This window comes from Protopterus annectens, chromosome 6.part0 (genome assembly GCF_019279795.1).
Source record: "Protopterus annectens isolate FY-2018-M chromosome 6.part0, PAN1.0, whole genome shotgun sequence".
Taxonomy (NCBI): Eukaryota; Metazoa; Chordata; order Ceratodontiformes; family Protopteridae; genus Protopterus; species Protopterus annectens.
The window spans coordinates 1808361814-1808380246 of NC_056737.1; the positions used below are offsets into that span (position 1 = coordinate 1808361814).

At 45.4% G+C, this 18433-nt stretch overlaps 1 protein-coding gene across 1 annotated transcript in view; it reads left to right on the forward strand.

The window, feature by feature from the left end:
• The window catches only part of PABPC1 (poly(A) binding protein cytoplasmic 1), a 1472855-nt gene that overhangs the window by 866792 nt on the left and 587630 nt on the right, over positions 1–18433 (forward strand). The window contains exon 8 of the mRNA XM_044075161.1: positions 3580–3852. Coding sequence (XP_043931096.1) covers positions 3580–3852 — 273 coding nt within the window. The remainder of the gene's footprint in view (positions 1–3579; positions 3853–18433) is intronic.

Consider the following 18433-nt stretch of genomic DNA (forward strand, 5'->3'; position numbering starts at 1 on the left):
GGATGCCTGGCTGGCAACCCTAGACTTAAAGGAAGCTTACGTGCACTTCCTTTTGGCTTATCTACTGCGCCCAGGGTGTTCACAAAGCATCTAGCTCCAGCCATTGCATTTTGCAGGCAGAGAAATGTTCAGATTTACCCATACTTGGACGATTGTCTGATTCAGGCAGAAAGCCAGGACTTGCTATTACAACACCTGGCATTTGTAAAGAAACTTCTAACCTCACTGGGGTACACCATCAACACCTGGCATTTGTAAAGAAACTTCTTACCTCACTGGGGTACACCATCAACGAAAAGAAATCTCACTTAGTACCCTGTCAACAGATTGTATTCCTGGGAGTAAGCTTGAATACAACTTCCCGGATGGTATTCCTCACTCCGTAGAAACAAGTCTGACAACCTACTTCAAACTGTTGGCCACAAAAACCCAGCTGTCTGCAAGGAAAATACTGCAAGCTCTGGGGTTCATGGCCTCTTGCATTCTGCTTATTCCATATGCAAGACTGCATATGAGGAAACTCCAATGGTATCTAAAAAGTCTATGATGTCAACATTCGCAGTACCTGGAAGCAATGATTCCCCATCATTCCTTGTCTAAAGACAGGGTTCCTTTGGTGGGCAGAGGCCTGCTACCACAACAAGGGACTTGCTTTCACTCTACCCCCTGCTGCCCAAACCCAAACAGACTCATCAGACTATGCATGGGGGGGCTCACATGGCAGGGCAGTGCATTCAGGGCAAATGGAACCAGAGACAGATGCACCTGCATATCAATCAAAAAGAAATGTTGGTTGTACAGAATGCTCTGACAGCCTTCAAAGACCTTATTCTTCCAGGACAACTACTGGTAAAGACAGACAACACCATAGTTATGTGGTACATAAACAAGCAGCGGATAACACACTCCTACCCTCCCTGCAGACTAGCCATAGCTCTGTGGAGCACAGCCTTGAGCTACCGAGTGCACCTACAAGCTCAATTCCTGCCAGGCAAACTAAATTCACTGGCAGACTTAAGCAGAAATCTCATGGACCCACATTAATGCAAATTAGAACCCAAAATATTCAACCTCTTGAGGAACAAATGGGGGACCCCAGAGGTAGACCTGTTTGCCTCCCCCAGGAACTACCAATTGAACAAATTCTGCACCAGAACTCCCCACAGTCAAGCTTGGAAAGTGGATGCCCTGTCCTTTACCTGGGAAAGCCTCTCTGTTTATGCCATTTCCCCCTCTGCCTCTCCTCTCGAAGGTTCTACTTAAGACCAAACAGGACAAGCCAAGGACAATACTGATTGCACCAGACCACCCCAGCACTGGTACCCCCTCTTGCGCAGTCTGACACTGCTACAACCATGGCACCTGCCTCAGACCCCTTCCCTGCTGTCCCAGCAGGCGGGCCAGATTCTGCACCCTTAGCTTCATACCCTGAACCTGGCAGCCTGGCTAATTCCATGAGCTCTCCTCTAGCATTCGAAAAAATTCCCCTGCACGGAAGTGATTGCACGGCTCAAAATAACATTGTAGACAAAAAACAAAAGCCAGTAACTGTGAGCTTTGTAACGAATTTAATTAGTAAAAATAAACAAGAAATAACAGACCGATTTCGGCTGTGGCATTAACCTAGCCTTCATCAGTGTTAGTTTACAGAAATATCTTGAAGTTCTTATATACACTTGCAAATAATTAGTCATAGGAGTTCATTGGTGAGCTCATGAATATTCATTAATGTCCAGATCATAAATATTCATTAAGACCAGACTGGAACACTCAACCTAATTTCACAATCCATTTTTTTCTCTTTTGCATTTAATTTGCTGTGCTGTCCTCTAGCATCCCTCAGTAAGCAGGTGCGGGATATCATTCTGGAGGCAAGGAGGCCTAGTACCAGAAAATACTATGCTGAGAAGTGAACAAGAAACTGTTCCTGGTGCCAGGCTCAGGGGATGGACACAACTGTGCCCAGCTTACCTCATATTCTAGAGTACTTAACAGAAATGCTTCACAAGGGCCTATCCTTCTCATCAATTAACATTCGTGCATCTGCCATTTCAGCACATATTAATACTGAGCCACCCCTTTTCTCTCACCCCTTGCTAAAACAATTCCTTAGAGGGGCCAAACATTTAAGGACCCCCCCCCCCCCTCCAGGAGAGCTCCCACTCCAGCCTGGGACCTTAACTTTGTATTGGAAAAACTCTTCTCCCCTTTGAGCCAGCTGCAACAGCAAAGTTGAAATTCCTTTCTTGGAAAACAAACTTACTTCTAGCCATCACTTCAGCAAGAAGAATGTCTGAATTACAGGCCCTCATGGCAGTGGAACCCTTCATTGGCTTCCATGTGGACAGGGTTTCCCTCGGGACTAATCCTTCCTTTATGCCCAAGGTGGTATCTAGTGTGGCCCTAAACCAGTCCATTCATTTGCCTACTTTTTTCCCTAATCCACAAAACAAAGGGGAACGGATACTGCACTCTCTGTACGTGCACAGACAACTTAGATTTGATTTGGACAGGACTAAGCTTCTCAAAAAATCTGACCAGCTTCTAGTTGACTTTGCTGCAGGGGTAGAGGGGAAGGCCATTTCAAGTCAAACCATTTTCAAATGGCTAAGCCCATTGCATTAATTTCTGCTACAAGCACCATGAAAAACCTACCCCACAGGGGATAAGATCACATTCCACCAGGGCTGCATCTACCTCTACGGCTTTTCTCAGAGGAGTCTCTACCAGAGACGTCCTGGAAGCCGCTACTTGGAGCTCTGTACATACCTTCACCAAGCATTACCACCTTACCTATCTTTTCTAAATCCAGAGCTGGATTTGCCACAGCAGTCTTGTAGGGCGTAATAGCTGGCCCTAATGCTCTTTAACTACATCCTCCCTTCCTTAGGTTTGGGAATCAACCCAAATGTGATGACTGCAACAGTGAAACATGAAGAGCATAGTACAGTTGTGTACACTTACCATAAATGTAGATGTTAGAGTGTATTCACTGTTGCAGTCCTGGTTACCCTCCCTCCAGCCCCCTGACTTCTCTTGGCTCTACCTTTCCTTCTTGTTTGGTATATATATTTTTTCTTGTGTATTTGCTTTTGGATGGGGGTGTACCATACCATATAATTGCTTCCTATTGTGCGGGCACCTGACATCTGGGGCAAGAAAAACCTGATGTAATGATGTCTGCTGCATGTTTTATACCCCCTGATGACCTGACATAGTCGAAGAAGCAACAACATCCGAAGCAGATATCCGAAGAATCTAGTATTCAGGCCGTCTGAGGGCTTACTTGCAGGCAGATAACCCAAATGTGATGACTGCAACAGTTAATACATGCTAACATCTACATTTATGGTAAGTGTACTTTTCATTCATGTATACCAGAGAGTTGCCTGTTTGAACACAGATTGTTATGTAGGACTCAGAGATTTAATTTTCCCATGAATTAGCTTCTTTCCTTCATGATATGTTGATTTTGGAAATTTGGAATAGTTGATTTTTGCTGTTTGAAATAGTTTTCTAATTGTACAGGTTATGCTTGTGTTTTGATTTGCTTAACTTGTGTATCTAATGTTTTGACAGGTAATGATGGAAGGTGGTCGCAGCAAAGGATTTGGATTTGTTTGCTTCTCCTCACCTGAAGAAGCTACCAAAGCTGTGACTGAAATGAATGGTAGGATTGTTGCCACTAAGCCGCTTTATGTAGCACTGGCTCAACGAAAAGAAGAAAGGCAAGCCCACCTTACCAATCAGTATATGCAGAGAATGGCAACTGTAAGACCAGTACCTAACCCAGTCATTAATCCATATCAGGCAACACCACCTTCTGGGTATTTCATGGCGGCCATTCCTCAGGTAAGCTTAAAGGACAACAACGGGATATTAAAGCAGATTGCTCAACCTGCTGTCTTGTAGTCCCTGTTCATTGATACAGCCTGGAAAAATCACCCGTGCAGCTTTAAAAACTAATCCACTCAACTGTTTTCCCTGTTAGGCTTCCTACCTTTCCGTACGGTTTTACTTTCACTTTGAAAGCCAACTTGAAAAACCTCTAGCTAGCTGTGAAATGATGTCACATCTGCCAGAGCTCTTGCTCTAACTACCTGGATGTTTCCTCCCCCAAAGTGATGTAATCCCTCCCTGATTTGCATGCTGTATAGAAGAGCCAGTGGAGCTCCCACATTGTGATGTCAGAGCTGCCTTGCCCAGCCCACTCTTAACCTAGCAAAAATGTCAAACTATAATCTCACTTTTCTGAAGAGCTCTACCGATATGTGGCAAAGTACAGACAGAAGCACAGTAATAGCTGCAAAAACTAAGAGCATAAATTTGCAAGGACCGTGCGTAGACATTAATTGTATGTTTTTACATAGGAAGCAGATGTCTGTCACAATCGACAACACTACATCAGATTGCAAGAAGTATGCAATACCGTCATTTTCTTAAATTACCACTTTAAAAAAAGCATGTGGGTGCGGTCATGCAAGTCTGTGAAATATTTTATATTTGTAGTGCATAATTTGTTAGCTATTTAACCAAACAGTAAGGAAAATCGGGAGTTTGATGCTTTGCAAAACAGTGATTATTCCCAGTGCTATGGAGCTTGGTTCTAAATTTGACAGGAGTAGTGCAACAGGTCTCCCACTTTAAGGAAGGAAAGGCTGACAAGAAAACAGTACAGTAGTCTGGTCACCTGCTGTGAGCTGTCAATCACATGAAAATAATTGGTCAAATTACCCTTATCTCTTTGACAGCTAGGGAAGGTATGTGTGAAGGGGGAGATACCTTGAAGAACTAGATTTCAGCCTTCACAAAAGAAATCAAGTTATCATTTCTAAGAAGAAAGAGCAATAAAATGCACTTTTCAATTCTGTTCTGTAGCATTTGCACTGCTTGTGTTTGAAGTAGTCATTAAAGATAAAATTTTAACCAAAAGTAGGCGAATATAACACAGCAGTGAATGCCTTTAAAACAGTGCACTGACAGGGGCTTTAGGGAAAATGTGGCAGATCTGATCCAATTTTTTGGAGACAAACAGTACATTTTGGGATACTTAGAGGCAGACTAAATAGTCAGAATTATTTCAAGATGCCAGACCCCATGTGGTCAGTCAGAAATTGTGTGTAGAAATATCTAAAAAAACAATAGTCCCAGAGTGGTGTTAGAATGTAGGAAACACCAAGCCATGATGAAATAACATTTTTTTTGAGTCTCTGGGTGCGGTTATCCTTTAAATGTTTGACTGGTGAGAGAATCATTTAGCTTTCGTGAGTTAAAAGAAGTTAATAGAGTTGGCTTTAATAGTAATCTATTTAGTACTTCAAGAAAGTTCTTTTCCAAAGTACCTTGTGGGCTGTCATTATGCACTGGCAAGGCCAGGTAAGAGGCAGAATGAACCAGTGGTCTTGTGCTCCTTTTGAATTTTGAAGTAGCTGGACTGTTTTGTAATATTTTAATCTAAATGTATAATAATAAAGTGAACTGATGCTTCATTATCTTTGTGTGTTCACCATGCATATGTGACACATTGTTGCTGTTTTAATCTCCTCATTTTGTTATTTCACACTGAAGTGAATGATCCACAATATCCTTCTATTCCTATATTGCAGTATTCTTAGTGTTGGATTCTCCGCCTCAGGTGACCTGAACATCGGCTCAAGCCTAGCTGCTGTAGGTGCATGGGACATCACACATAGGGCTATAAACTAGGGACCTTAAATGTGATGTCTGCACACACAGACGTCAGAACTTTTCAACCATAGTCGACATCACATCGATTGCTCCCCCTGCTCTACTCAGACTTCTAAAGCCAAGTATCCCGTTGGGGATTTTTGCCTTTATTTGCTTGAGCTTGGTTTGCTGTAGATGTTCTTAGTGTTTCACTGTTGCAGTCATCACATTTGGGTTATCCCTGCCAAAGTAGCCCTCTGCCAGCCCAAATACCAGAGGCTTAGTATTTCTGCGTCGGTTGCTGTCACTTCATGACAGACGTCAGGTCATCAGTAGTATGAAGTAAGGCAGGCCACCGCCATTACATCAGTCTTTCTTGCCACGGACCCCGAAGCAGAAGCAGTTCGCACAAGTGCCTGTCGGCCGCTACCTGAGTTTCATCTTCCGAATTAAAGCTGAAGTCTTCTAAAGCTAAGTAGCCCATTGGGGATCCTTTTTTCTTGCACTAACCAATGTCAGAAAAAGTTAATTGTCTCACCTATGTAAAGCAAATACCACACCAAGACTTTCATTCTTACTGCGTTACTTGCTTAGGCCTTGACCAAGACGTCCCTCGCTGTCGCTTTTGTGCTTTGTTCAACACCAGAACTATACGTTGTCGGGCACTTGTAGCTACATATTTTCGCTTAGTCTAATTCCGATATAGCTTCAGTACGCCATCCGACAGCAAATCTTCAAAAAAAAAAACGTAAGGATAAAGACAGAGACCGCACAGGTTCAAACCTACCGACGATGCTTCCGTTAAGCTAGTAGTCAGTTCTCCGGTCCTCAGTGAGGCGCTTTTGCAGCCCCTGATGCCCGCTTCTGTGGATTTGCAGGCCGCTACTGAGACCCTTTCGGAGTCCGGTATGCTGCAAAACTCTTCGACTAAAAATCCTGTGGTTCTCTCTCCCTTGGATGGGTCCGGAGCCGCTGAGCAGGTACCGGCTTCCGAGGAATTACTTCACACTACCGAATCTCGACATAACAGATGACTTCTTTCACGTCTACCATTCTTTCAAAAACTTCCAAGTTTCTAAGGCCCAAGGTGCGAACCACACCCAAGAAACCACCCCTATCTCAGGCACCTGCTTCCTTGCCTCAGTTTTAAATGCTTAAATTGGCTGAATACCTTATGCTGATCAAGGGAAGCCAAGCTACCCCTTCCAAAAGGAAGAGATCTGTCCCCAGTAGTTTTGTCTGAACAGGAGTCTGATGACTGATGCATCTGAATATGAAGACATGCAACCACTCTCTGCTTATGAGGATTCTGATGTAGAAGATTCCATTCCTTCAGCCTCTCCACCTGAGGACTTTTCCTTTGGGGAAAACCCTTCATACCTTAAGGGAGCATTTCCAGTGGGAATGTTAGGACTACCCTCATTCTAAAAAGAGCCTTAGGGAATTCTTAGATCTTCCACAGCACAGACCCCTGGCCATTCCCCCAGTCCTGGATGTTGTGGACGATGTTTTCCTGGAATCCAGTTTGACTCTTGACACTCTTCCTCCTGCACCCAGAAAGCCTGACAGATATTAGAGTCCCTGATTCTCTCAAATTTCTTTTCAAAAATCTTACTGCTGACCCTGAGGTAATTTTTCAAGGACCTAAAGGAATTAAAGCAACCTCTGCTAAGAATCTCACTCCCTCAGGGATTCCCGAGCACTAGACAGATGGGGTAAAAAAGTATACACCTCTGCTATTCTTGCTATCAGAGCACTAAATTGCCAATTCCATACGCTGACATTTCAGCAACATACCATGGAACTTCTCAACTGCAGTGGTGGTGTTGCAGTAGCGTTGTCGCCTCACAGTTAGACGTTGCCCGTTCGATTCTCAGTTTGGAGCGTCTTCTGTGTGGTGACATGCGTGAATGGGCTTTCCTTCATTGAAGGTTGTGCGTTAGGCCCGGCAAGCCAGCACGTAAAAATCTACTGCCAGTCATTAGCGGACCGGAGTTCCGCTGTCATGACCCCTAACCGGGAAAAGCCGACAGACACAAACAAACCATGGAACTTCTCAAACAGTGTCTTCATTTCCTGCTTATGCAGAATCTAGAGAGTTACAAATGTTAATGCATTCTGCAAGTCAAGTGACTAAGCACACCTTACACTGTGGTTTTGATGCCGTAGAAGCTTCTTGCAGGGCAGCAGTCACTGATTCTGTCCTTAGAAGGCATGTATGGCTTATGGAACAACCCTTGCCAGACCATGTTAAATCTAAATTATTGGATGCACCCTTGCACAAAGGCAACTTATTTGGCACAAAGCCAGAGGAGATCTTAAAATACTTGGAAGAAAAAGCTAAATTTATGGAGATAGTTAAGGATTTGCTACAGGTCCAGCCACCCAGGTTCAGCAGGCATTGCCCCTCCAAGCACTGGTCCTTTCCTGCTCCCACCAGGTCAGTTCAGCTTAGACTCTGGAGAAGCAGACTCCCCATACAGCAGCCACAGGGAATGCAGAGATCATAACTGTGGAATTCCTCCACTTCAAAACCAGAGCGTTATAAGTCACCCCCTCATGGTAAGAGCTCACAATGACTCTCCTCCTCCACATCCTCCCTCTGCCCACCTTCACTTTACCCCTAGGAGGAAAACTCTCCTTTCACACAAACACCTGGACTACCATTATCAACGACCACTGGATCCTCAACATAATGTCCCAGGGATACAAATACCTTCCACACACTTCCAACCCCAAAAGGGTTCCCGAATCTACCTCCAAAACCAGTGGGCAGAGGCACAAAAGCAAGCCCTTTCCCTGCTCTGAGTATAATAGAGCATGTTCCTGCAGAACAGAAAGGCCAAGGTTTCTACTCTAGACTTCTGGTACCCAGAAAGAGGGCACTTGACGTCCTATCCTTGCTCTGTCCATTCTAAACACCTTCCTGGTGACACCAAAACTCAAAATGCTCATTCCAACAACTGCTGTCCATGCTATCTAAGGATGCTTGGGTAGCCACCCTAGACGTAAAAGAGGCCTACCTTCACATTCCTGTCAAGAAATCATGCAGGAAATATCTACGTTTTAGGGCAGGATCTCTGCACTTTAAGTTCTCTGCACTTCCATTTGGCTTATCTACTGCTCCCAGAGTTTTCACAAAATGTCTGGCTCCCACCATTGCCTTTTCCAGACAAAGGAATATCCAAATTTACCCATACTTAGATGACTGCCTAATTCAGGCAGACAGAAAAAGCTGCTCAAGCACCTGGCCTTTGTAAAGTCACTACTGACTTCCGTAGGGTACACTATCAACAAAAAGAAATCCAAACTAGTACCCACGCAAAGGATTATATTCCTGGGAGCAAGCCTGGACACAATATCCCAGATGGCATTCCTTACACCAGAAATGCAAACCTACCTGACAGCCTACTTCTCTCAACTAGCCACCAGACTCCAGTTATCTGCAAGGAAAATCCTGCAAGCTCTGGGGTTCATGGCATCTTGCATTCTACTCATTCCATATGCCAGACTGCATGTGAGGAAACTTCAGTGGTACCTAAAAGCCTTTGGTGTCAGCACTCTCAAGACCTGTAAACTCTTATACCAGCAATACCTTGCCTAAGGAAAGATTTTCTTTGGGTGGGCAGCAGCATGCTCCCACAGCAAGGGACTACCTTCCTCACCAGCCCCTGTCGCCCAGACCCTCACCACAGATGCATCAGACTATGCCTGGGGTGCACACCTGGACAGCAGGTGCATACAGGGCCAATGGAGCCCACAGCAAATCCATCTGCACATCAACTAAAAAGAGATGTTAGCTGTCCAGCATGCATTGACAGCTTTCAGGCCCCTTCTCTCCCCACGGGGCTGTCCTGATCAAAACAGAGAAACACCGCAGTGATGTGGCATATCAACAAGCAGGGAGGGACTCACTCCTACACTCTATGCAGGCTGGCCATGACCCTTTGGCACACAGCCTCTGCCGTGCAACTCCACCTGTTAACACAATTCCTGCCAGGTTCTCTAAACTCTCTGACAGACCACTTGAGCAGAAATCTGCTGGACCCACACGAGTGGCAGCTAGACAAAAGAACCTTCACCCTAATAACTCAGAAATGGGGCACCCCGAAGATCAACACCAACCGTCAGCTCAGCAAGTTCTGCAAAAGGAAGAATCACTGCATGGCTTGGAAAGTTGATGCCCTATCCTTCCCCTGGGTCAGTCTATTGGTCTATGCATTTCCTCCAGTACCTCCCATCACCAGGGTACTGCTCAAAATAAGGGAGAAAAACCAAGGACAATTCTTATTGCTCCAGACTGGCCTCGCCAACACTGGTACCACTGTTGTACAGCCTGTCCCCACTGCCACCATGGCATCTCACTCAGACCCCAACCCTCCTGACCCAGAGGGAAGGAGAATTCATGCATCCCCAATTACAGACCCTCAGTTTGGCAGCCTGCCTTTTCCCTGACCACTGATTTATCTGCCAACCTCAGTAGACTGGTTCTAGAGGTTATACATGAGGCCAGGCACCCAAGCACTAGAAAGTCTTATGCTGACAAATGGAAAAGGGTCTGCACCTGGATTCAGGCTGAGGGAGCCGATACGGCACACCTCTCATCCTGGATTACCTAGCTGACCTGTTTCATAGTGGTCTCTCTTTTTTCCTGTATTAAAATTCATGCCTCTGCTATCTCTGCTCATTTCCATACTGAACAGCCCCTTTTCTCACACCCTCTGATCAAACAATTCCTAAAAGGGGCTAGCAGCTTAAGGCCACGCAGAAGGGCACCTACCCCAGCTTGAGACCTTAACTTTGTGTTGGAAAAGCTCACCCTGCCTCCCTTCGAACCAGCATCTTCAGCAGAGTTTAAATTTCTCTCCTGGGAGAAAGCTTTTCTTTTGGCCATCACTTCAGTCAGAAGAGTCTGAGCTACAAGCACTCATGGCTTGGAGCCCTCTATCATCTTGATGGTGATGGTTGGTGTCGATCTTCGGGGTGCCCCATTTCTGAGTTTAGGGTGAAGATTTTTTTGTGTAGCCACCACTCGTTTGGGTCCAGCAGATTTCTGCTTGGTGGGAGGTTGGCATAATGGTTAAGGTGCTTATCTTAGAAATACAAGGTGCAGGGTTTGATTCTCACATGGTGTAATTGGCTAGGCTTAAAATGGCCCATGAGGACAGTTAGCCTAGTACTAATCTATGAATCTTCCATGCTGACAGGGTTTCCCCTCGGGACTAACTCATCCTTCATGCCCAAAGTGATGTCCAGTGTGGCTCTCAACCAATCGATTCATTTTCCCACGTTTTTCCCCTAACCCACAAAACAAGGGGGAAAGGATACTGCACTCTCTAGATGTGCACAGACAGCTCAGATTCTCTCTAGACAGGACTAAATCATTCAGAAAGTCTCATCAATTGCTGGATAGCTTTGCTGCAGGGGCAGAGGGCAAAGCCATCTCCAAACAATTTCCAAATGAATAGCACACTGCATCTGTTTCTGTTGCAAGCAACACTGAAAACCTCCCCCTAAGGGGGTCAGGACTCACTCCACCATAGCAGCCTCCACCTCTACAGCTTTCCTCTGAGGAGTCTCCACCAGGGACATCCTTGAGGCTGCCACCTGGACATCTGTTCACATTTTCACCAAGCATTACCACCTGCCCAAATTCAGGGCAGACTTTGCCACTGCAGTCTTGCAGGGCATCCTAGCCTGCCCCTGGTCTCCTTGACTGCCTCCACCCTTTTCCTCAGCTTTGGGAATCGACCCAAATGTGATTGCAACAGTAAAACACGAAGATCATAGTACAGTTGTGTACACTTACCATAAATGTACATGTTCAAGTGTATTCACTGTTACAGTCCTGCCCTCCCCCACCCCCCCTCTAATATTTCTCTCTTCTTACAAGAAACATTTTTGTATTTACCTTTTAATGGTGAGGTTCTTCCACCATAACTTGGCTCCCACGTGGGGCTCCTGACAGGGCAAGGAAAGCTGATGTAATGGTGTTAGCTGCCTTGCTTTATACTACTGACGACCTGATGTCAGTCCTGAAGCAAGAGCAACTGACATAGAAATACTAAGCCTCTGGTATTTGGGCCGGCTGAAGGCTATCTTGGCATGGATAACCCAAATGTGATGACTGCAACGGTGAGTACACTAACATCTACATTTATGATACGTGTACACAACTGTACTTTACTGTTAGCCCATGTCAGCTAGGAAGGGTAAATGTCGATGCGGGCGCCAGGTACCACATAAAGATATACATGACTGCTGCGTCTTTTGCCTAGGCCAAGAGCAGAACCATACCATACTGCTTGCTCCATTCGTCAGTCTTTTGTGTCCAAGACCCTCCATAGCCGTCTGGCCACCCTTAACTCATACTTAGAAAACCAGAGGTTCAAAAAAGTAGCTCTCAGGATGGATCCCGAATCTGCTGCTCGGATGGATCCACCATGGAAAAAAGCCAAGGTTTCCAGGCCTACATCCTCAGCCTCTCCACCATCGGACGTCCAGCCAGCTTCCAATTTAGGGGTTGGAGGACGTCCGATAGAACAGTCTACTTCCCCTCTCCTCAGAGCCGCTTCGGAAGTAACGACCAACGCATCCATGGAGATAGCCCTGACTTTTCCCTACCAATGTCGAGGGGGAACCAGATATCGTTGGAGAGCCGACCGGGATTCCTCTGCCTGAAACCCCTACCATTTCCCAGGCTCCTGAACCCAGGCCTTCTCAGAGACCTACGCCTAAACAAAAAAAGCACTGGACTCCACCTTCTGGAGTCCCAGACTGGCAATCATTAACCAGCTTTTTGATGAGGCCTTCGTGGCCCTTCGGCCCACAGCCTCTCCCCCTCCACTATTCCAGTGCTTAATCCTAGGCCTACTTCTGCCACTTCATCTCCTCCTTGGGCAGTAGGCAAAGGGAGAGAAGAACAGGAAACCCTACTACTCATCTTCAGATGAAGCGGTCTCCTATTCCTCACAAATTGCCTCCCCCTTGAATACTATTCCCCAGATGAGGAATCCATAGAAGGGGACTTCCCACCAGAGGATGTCACATTTGGGGAAGACTATCACAATAATGAAAGAATACTTTAAATGGGACATTTTCCAAATGACCGACATTCAAAGGAGATACTTTGAACTTCAGGTGTAATCTTCCTCGCCTTCAGCCATCCCACCTGTCACCCCTGCCTACCTTGATGCTTTCACCGCAGCATCAAAGAACCCAGATTCTTAACCACCGACCCCCTAAGAGACCGAACAGGTTCTACAAAGTTCCAGATGAACAGAAATTCCTAGTAAAGCTACCCCTGGCAGACCCTGTTGTAATTGCTGTATCCCCTGATAAGCAATCTAGACAGATTCCTTAAGCTTCTCTTTTGCCTACTGATGAGGATAGAAAACGCATGGGCAGGATAGGAAAGAAGGTTTACACCTCCTCTACCCTGGGCTTCAGAACTATCAACTACCAAACCCATATGATAAAATATGCTCTGGACCTAATTTCACAAGCCTCTACTCTCTCGGCATCCACCCCTGACTGCCCCACCAAAACTGAGATAGCATCTAAACTGTCTCTGGCTTCCCAGGTAGCCAGACCTTCTACTAGTTGCGGTTACGATGCAGCAGAGGGCTCTGCAAGGTCTACTGCTTTTGCATCAGTATTCCACAGATATTCTTGGCTACGCCTCCAACCCCTACCAGAGGATTTCAGGTCTAAAATCCTAGATGCCCCATTAGATTATATCCTTCTGTTTGGTAAACAGTCTGCAGACCTTTTCAAAAACCTAGAGGAAAAATGTAAGGACCTTCAGGTCATCAAGTACTTGTTGGTGTCCCCATCCCTAAATACTGCTGGAATTATCCTAAGACTGCCTTTGCCAGGAGGTACCCTCTTCTGCTATCCCTTCCTCTTCCAGGCATAGGAGAGGAACCAGGAGACAACCCTCCTCCAGACCACCTGCCTCACAACCCACTCTGACAGCCTTTTCAAAATAGAAGTGGAACCAACAATGCTTGACTGCCTTGCCCACCTCCCCTTGTCAGTCCGCCTTTCCCTCTGCCTCCCCATTTGGAAACCAAGTACATCAGACTGCTGGGTACTGGGAATCATACAGAATGGATATTTCCTTACTTGGAAGGAAAAAAAACTCTTCCAAGTGGTATCCCCACACACACACACACACACACACACAAAATCAACTCCACCTCATCCCTCACATATTGCAAGACTTTGAGATTAAGAACCATAGAACCTGTCCTTCTGTGGCAGGAAAGAAAAGGCTTCTACTCAAGACTTTTTCTGGTCCTCCAAAAAAGATGGCCATTTGAGACCAATACTAGATTTATCCTTTCTAACCCTTTTCCTAAAAGTTCATCATTCAGAATGTTATCCCTTCAAACACTTCCATTATTGCCAGCACAGGCCTTTGTGGCCAATCTAGATCTAAAGGAAGCTTATATCCATATTCCTATAAAACCTTCCAACAGAAAATTCTTAAGTTTTACTGGGCCTTCTCATTTTCAGTTTACAGTCTTGCCCTTTTTGGTTTGTCTACTGCACCCAGGATATTTGCAAAATGCCTAGCCCCAGCTATAACGTTCTGCAGAACCAAAGGTGTCCAAATCTATCCTCACCTAGACGACATCCTCATTCTAGCAGAAATAGAGGACACCCTTCAAAATCATCTGAGGTTCACCACTTCCCTACTTCAAAGCTTGGAATTCACCCTCAACCTCCTAAAATCATCCTTAATCCCAGAGCAGGACAAAATCTTTCTGGGCTGCAGGATCAGAACAGACCTGATGCGGATTTTTTTCTCCCTCAGGACAAAGTTCTCTCTCTCTCCACTCACTTCCAAAGTCTGTTACAGATTCATCATATATCTGCAAGAGAATTCTTGCAAATCCTGGGGCTCATGGCAGGCACCATCCCAATGCTGCCCCTAGGAAGAATGCACATGCAAAAGCTCTAGCGGTACCTGAAAAATGTGTGGTCACAATACCAACATCCCCTAGAGCAACAAATTATCCTCCTGCCCTGCTTCAAAACAGAACTGAAGTGGTGGATCCAAGAAATACTTCTGAATCCGGGCCTTCCACTAAACCACCCTCCCCAGTCCAGCATATGCATACAGATGCATCAGACCTAGGGTGGGGTGCCACCATGAAAGGTTTCATGGTACAGGAGGCCTGGAATCCTACCCTCCAAAAGAAACATATCAATGTCAGGGAAAATTACCTTCCTTTCTACCCTTCAACCGGGCCCCCTTCAGGTAGTCACAGACACCACAGTTATGTGGTATCTCAACAAACAGGGAGGGACCAAGGCCTACCTGTTATGCTGGATAATATTACAAATTTGGGACCTCGCCTCCAGGCACAGCTTAACCTTGCAGGTAACATACATCCCCTCTCAGGACAACAAACAAGCGGATATTCCCAGCAGATCATCCTCCCTACAGCATAAGTGGATGTTAAACAGGGATACCTTTCTAGGGTTTACCATCATGTGTGCGTATTGCACAAGGGCGCAAACAGCAATTGGCTGAAAGGCAGTTTGCAAATGCCGAATGGAAAAAGGATCGAATGTGCAATGAGTGAATGCACATTGGCATTCGCTCATTCGACATTTTGGGGCGGATTGCACTATAGTGGGGATCGGGAAATGGTCCCTTTCCCCACTGTAGTGTGATCTCTGAGTTAGAATATTAAAGTCGGGGGGGTGCAAGGGTACTTGCCCCCCCCCGCTTTACACTTCATTATGTTTTTGTTTCGACATTTATGTTCATAAATCAGCAAATCTGCTTTTCGATTTGCTGATTTTCGAACATTTAAAACCGTCGCTGTTTTCATTTTCATGGTTACGATTCGGTCATATGAGCAATCACACCACTGTGATTTGGCTTTGTAAAGGTAAACCCTTTCTAGACATTGTCCACCAGTGGGGCACACGTTAGGTAGATCAGTTTGTCTCCCCCCAGAACAATTGAAAAAATTTCTGCACCAAGGATCACTCTCCACTTGCCCAGAGAGTCGATGCCTTCAGCATTGCATTCCATGAAAGGGATGGTTTCTATATGCTTTTTCATCCTTCCCTCTCATTCAAAAATCCCTCCTGAAAATCAGGAATGGCAAACCAAAAATCTTGCCGGTGACTCCCTACTGACCAAGGCAGCATTGGTTCCCCCTACTTTTCTCATTAGCTTAGGGCAGTCATCGCATGTTACCCCACAAAGTGGACCTACTCGTACAACAAAAGGGAGCCCTAATTCACCCTCACTTACAGATGTTAGGCCTAACACTCTGGGTGATAAATTTGTAATCCCTTAAAGACGCCACTACTCAGAGGATGTGCTTTTAGTCTTGAGGGAGGCCAGGAAGCCTACTACTAGGAAAACCTACTTATCAAAATGGAAAGATTCCGCAAATGCTGTCTCCATAAGGACAGGGACCCATTCCAGGCAGACCCACCCCTAGTCCTTACCTGTGTGTGTGAACTAATTAAGGCTGGTCTTTTCATACTCTCTATTTATTTTCAGTTTGATTACCGGGGAAGTCCACTGGGCCAAGAAGTGCCCATATTCAGTGGAGGCCCAGGGGAGAAAAGTTCCATGAACAGTATGATACAATATAGGTTACAAAATGCAATTAAAGGTTGCAAAATGAAATACCATACAGTATTGTTTACAAAATAGAAAATAAAGGTTACAAAGTGAAATACAAGAGTAGGGTTCATACATTCGAGAGTTGCAGAGTGTAATATACATTGAGACAGTTTAACAACTTGACGACAAGAGTGTTTTTGATGAAACAATATTTACATGCTTGGAGTCAATTAAAGTCTGCTAGTTCTGCTAGTTAAAGTCCACCTCTCAGCAATTTTAGCCTACCACTAGATCCCCCTTTACTATCCAGGATAGATGTCAAACTATTCCTGAAAGGAGTCTTGCACATCAGACCACCAAGAACCCCCCCCCCCCCGGACCTAAATTTCATTCTGGAAAAACTAACACTGGCCCCTTTGAGCCAGCTAGTGCTGCTACGCTCCAAATGTGTACATGGAAGATTGTACTGCTGGTGGCCCTTACCTCAGCTAGAAGAGTGTCGGAATTACAAGCTCTTTTGGCCTGCTCTCTCCCTACACTACCTTCCACAACGATAGGGTGACTCTACACACTAATCCTTCCTTCATGCCTAAGTGTTCAACGAACTGTCCCTAAAACAATTCATTCACCTTCCCACCTTCTTTCCATCTCCAACCAATGACAGTGAGAGGGTACTCCATTACCTGGATGTGCACAGACAACTAAGATTCTACCTAGACAAAACTAAGTCCATCAGCAAATCTAACCAGTTGTTTGTATCCATCCACCTTAAGGCCATGGGCAAGGCAGTCTCCAAGCAAACCATTTCCTGATGGATCAGGAAAACGGATTTCCTTCTGCTACTCCCACCATGGCAAGCACTTACCCCAGGGGTGTAAGAGCTCACTCTACCAGGGGTATGCAGTCTCCAAAGCCTTCCTTAAAGGCCTGGACACAGCCTCCATCCTAGAAGCAGCCACCTGGTCCACAATTCACACCTCCACCCACCACTACAAATTGGACCACGTCTTCAGTGCCCGGGCAGGGTTTGCTAGAGCAATCATGCAGGGTTTTGTGGAATCAGCTACATCTACCGCCACCCTTCCCTCTAATTATGATGTGGTACTTTCCCACACTAAGAATAATGTAACATAGGAATAGAAGGACAGAGTAGTTATGTAAAATCTTACCATAACCATAGATGTCCTCCTCTTCCATGTTGCAGTATTCCTTCCCACCCACCTATCCCCCTTCGTTACTATTGACATATCTTTAGGGCATTCTGAAGCTCTACCCTACATCAGAGGCAGACTTGCCAGCACATGCTACTTTGCATCTCTGGCTGACATCTCTTGTTGTTCTCTATGGGACTGTCCGACTTGGCATCTAAGTTCTGAGGTCTGTGCGAGCAGACGTCACTTTTAAAGTCCCTGGTTTATGGCCCTACTTGTGACGTCACATGCACCTACAGCAGCTAGGCTTAAGCCTTTGTATAGGAGCCGACGTTTGGGTCGCCTGAAGTGGAGAATCCCACACTAAGAATACTGCAACATGTAAGAGAAGGATATCTGGTTATGGTATGATTTTACGGTTCCACTTCTAACCATCAAAATTTCAAAACGTCAAAATTCTGATAATCGAGACCAGAACATCGAATTTTGAAACATCGAAGGTTACAAGTGTAACCCAAAAAAAAAAAAAGAAATTGTAACAATTGTATTGGGGGGGGGGCTGTGCCCCCCACTACAGTGGAGTAAAGGGAAATCTCCCGTTTAGCGCTATATGTAGAAGCACTAAATGGGAGATTTTCTGTACCCTATCTATAGTGTCATCACACAGATGGCACATTGGCGCACAGTATGCAGGGCACCTTTGTGCCCTGCAAAAGCACAAACATTCTCCCACCTACACTTACCTTTTTCTTCCCCCTTCAAACCTTCGATGTTTTCAAACTCTATGTTCTGGTCTCGTTGATCTGAACTTCGATGTTTTATAAACGTTCGATGGTTTGAAGGGGAACCGATTTTACACAACTATTCTTTCTTGTCTGATAAATCTCTCCACATAGGTATAATTTTGCCTAAGAGGTACCCATCTGCCTTAGAACTGTTCATACAGTGATTATCCCAGCAAGTTTTGACTAGCATGACATGACTGACTGCAGTAGAACTGATAACATATCCTGAC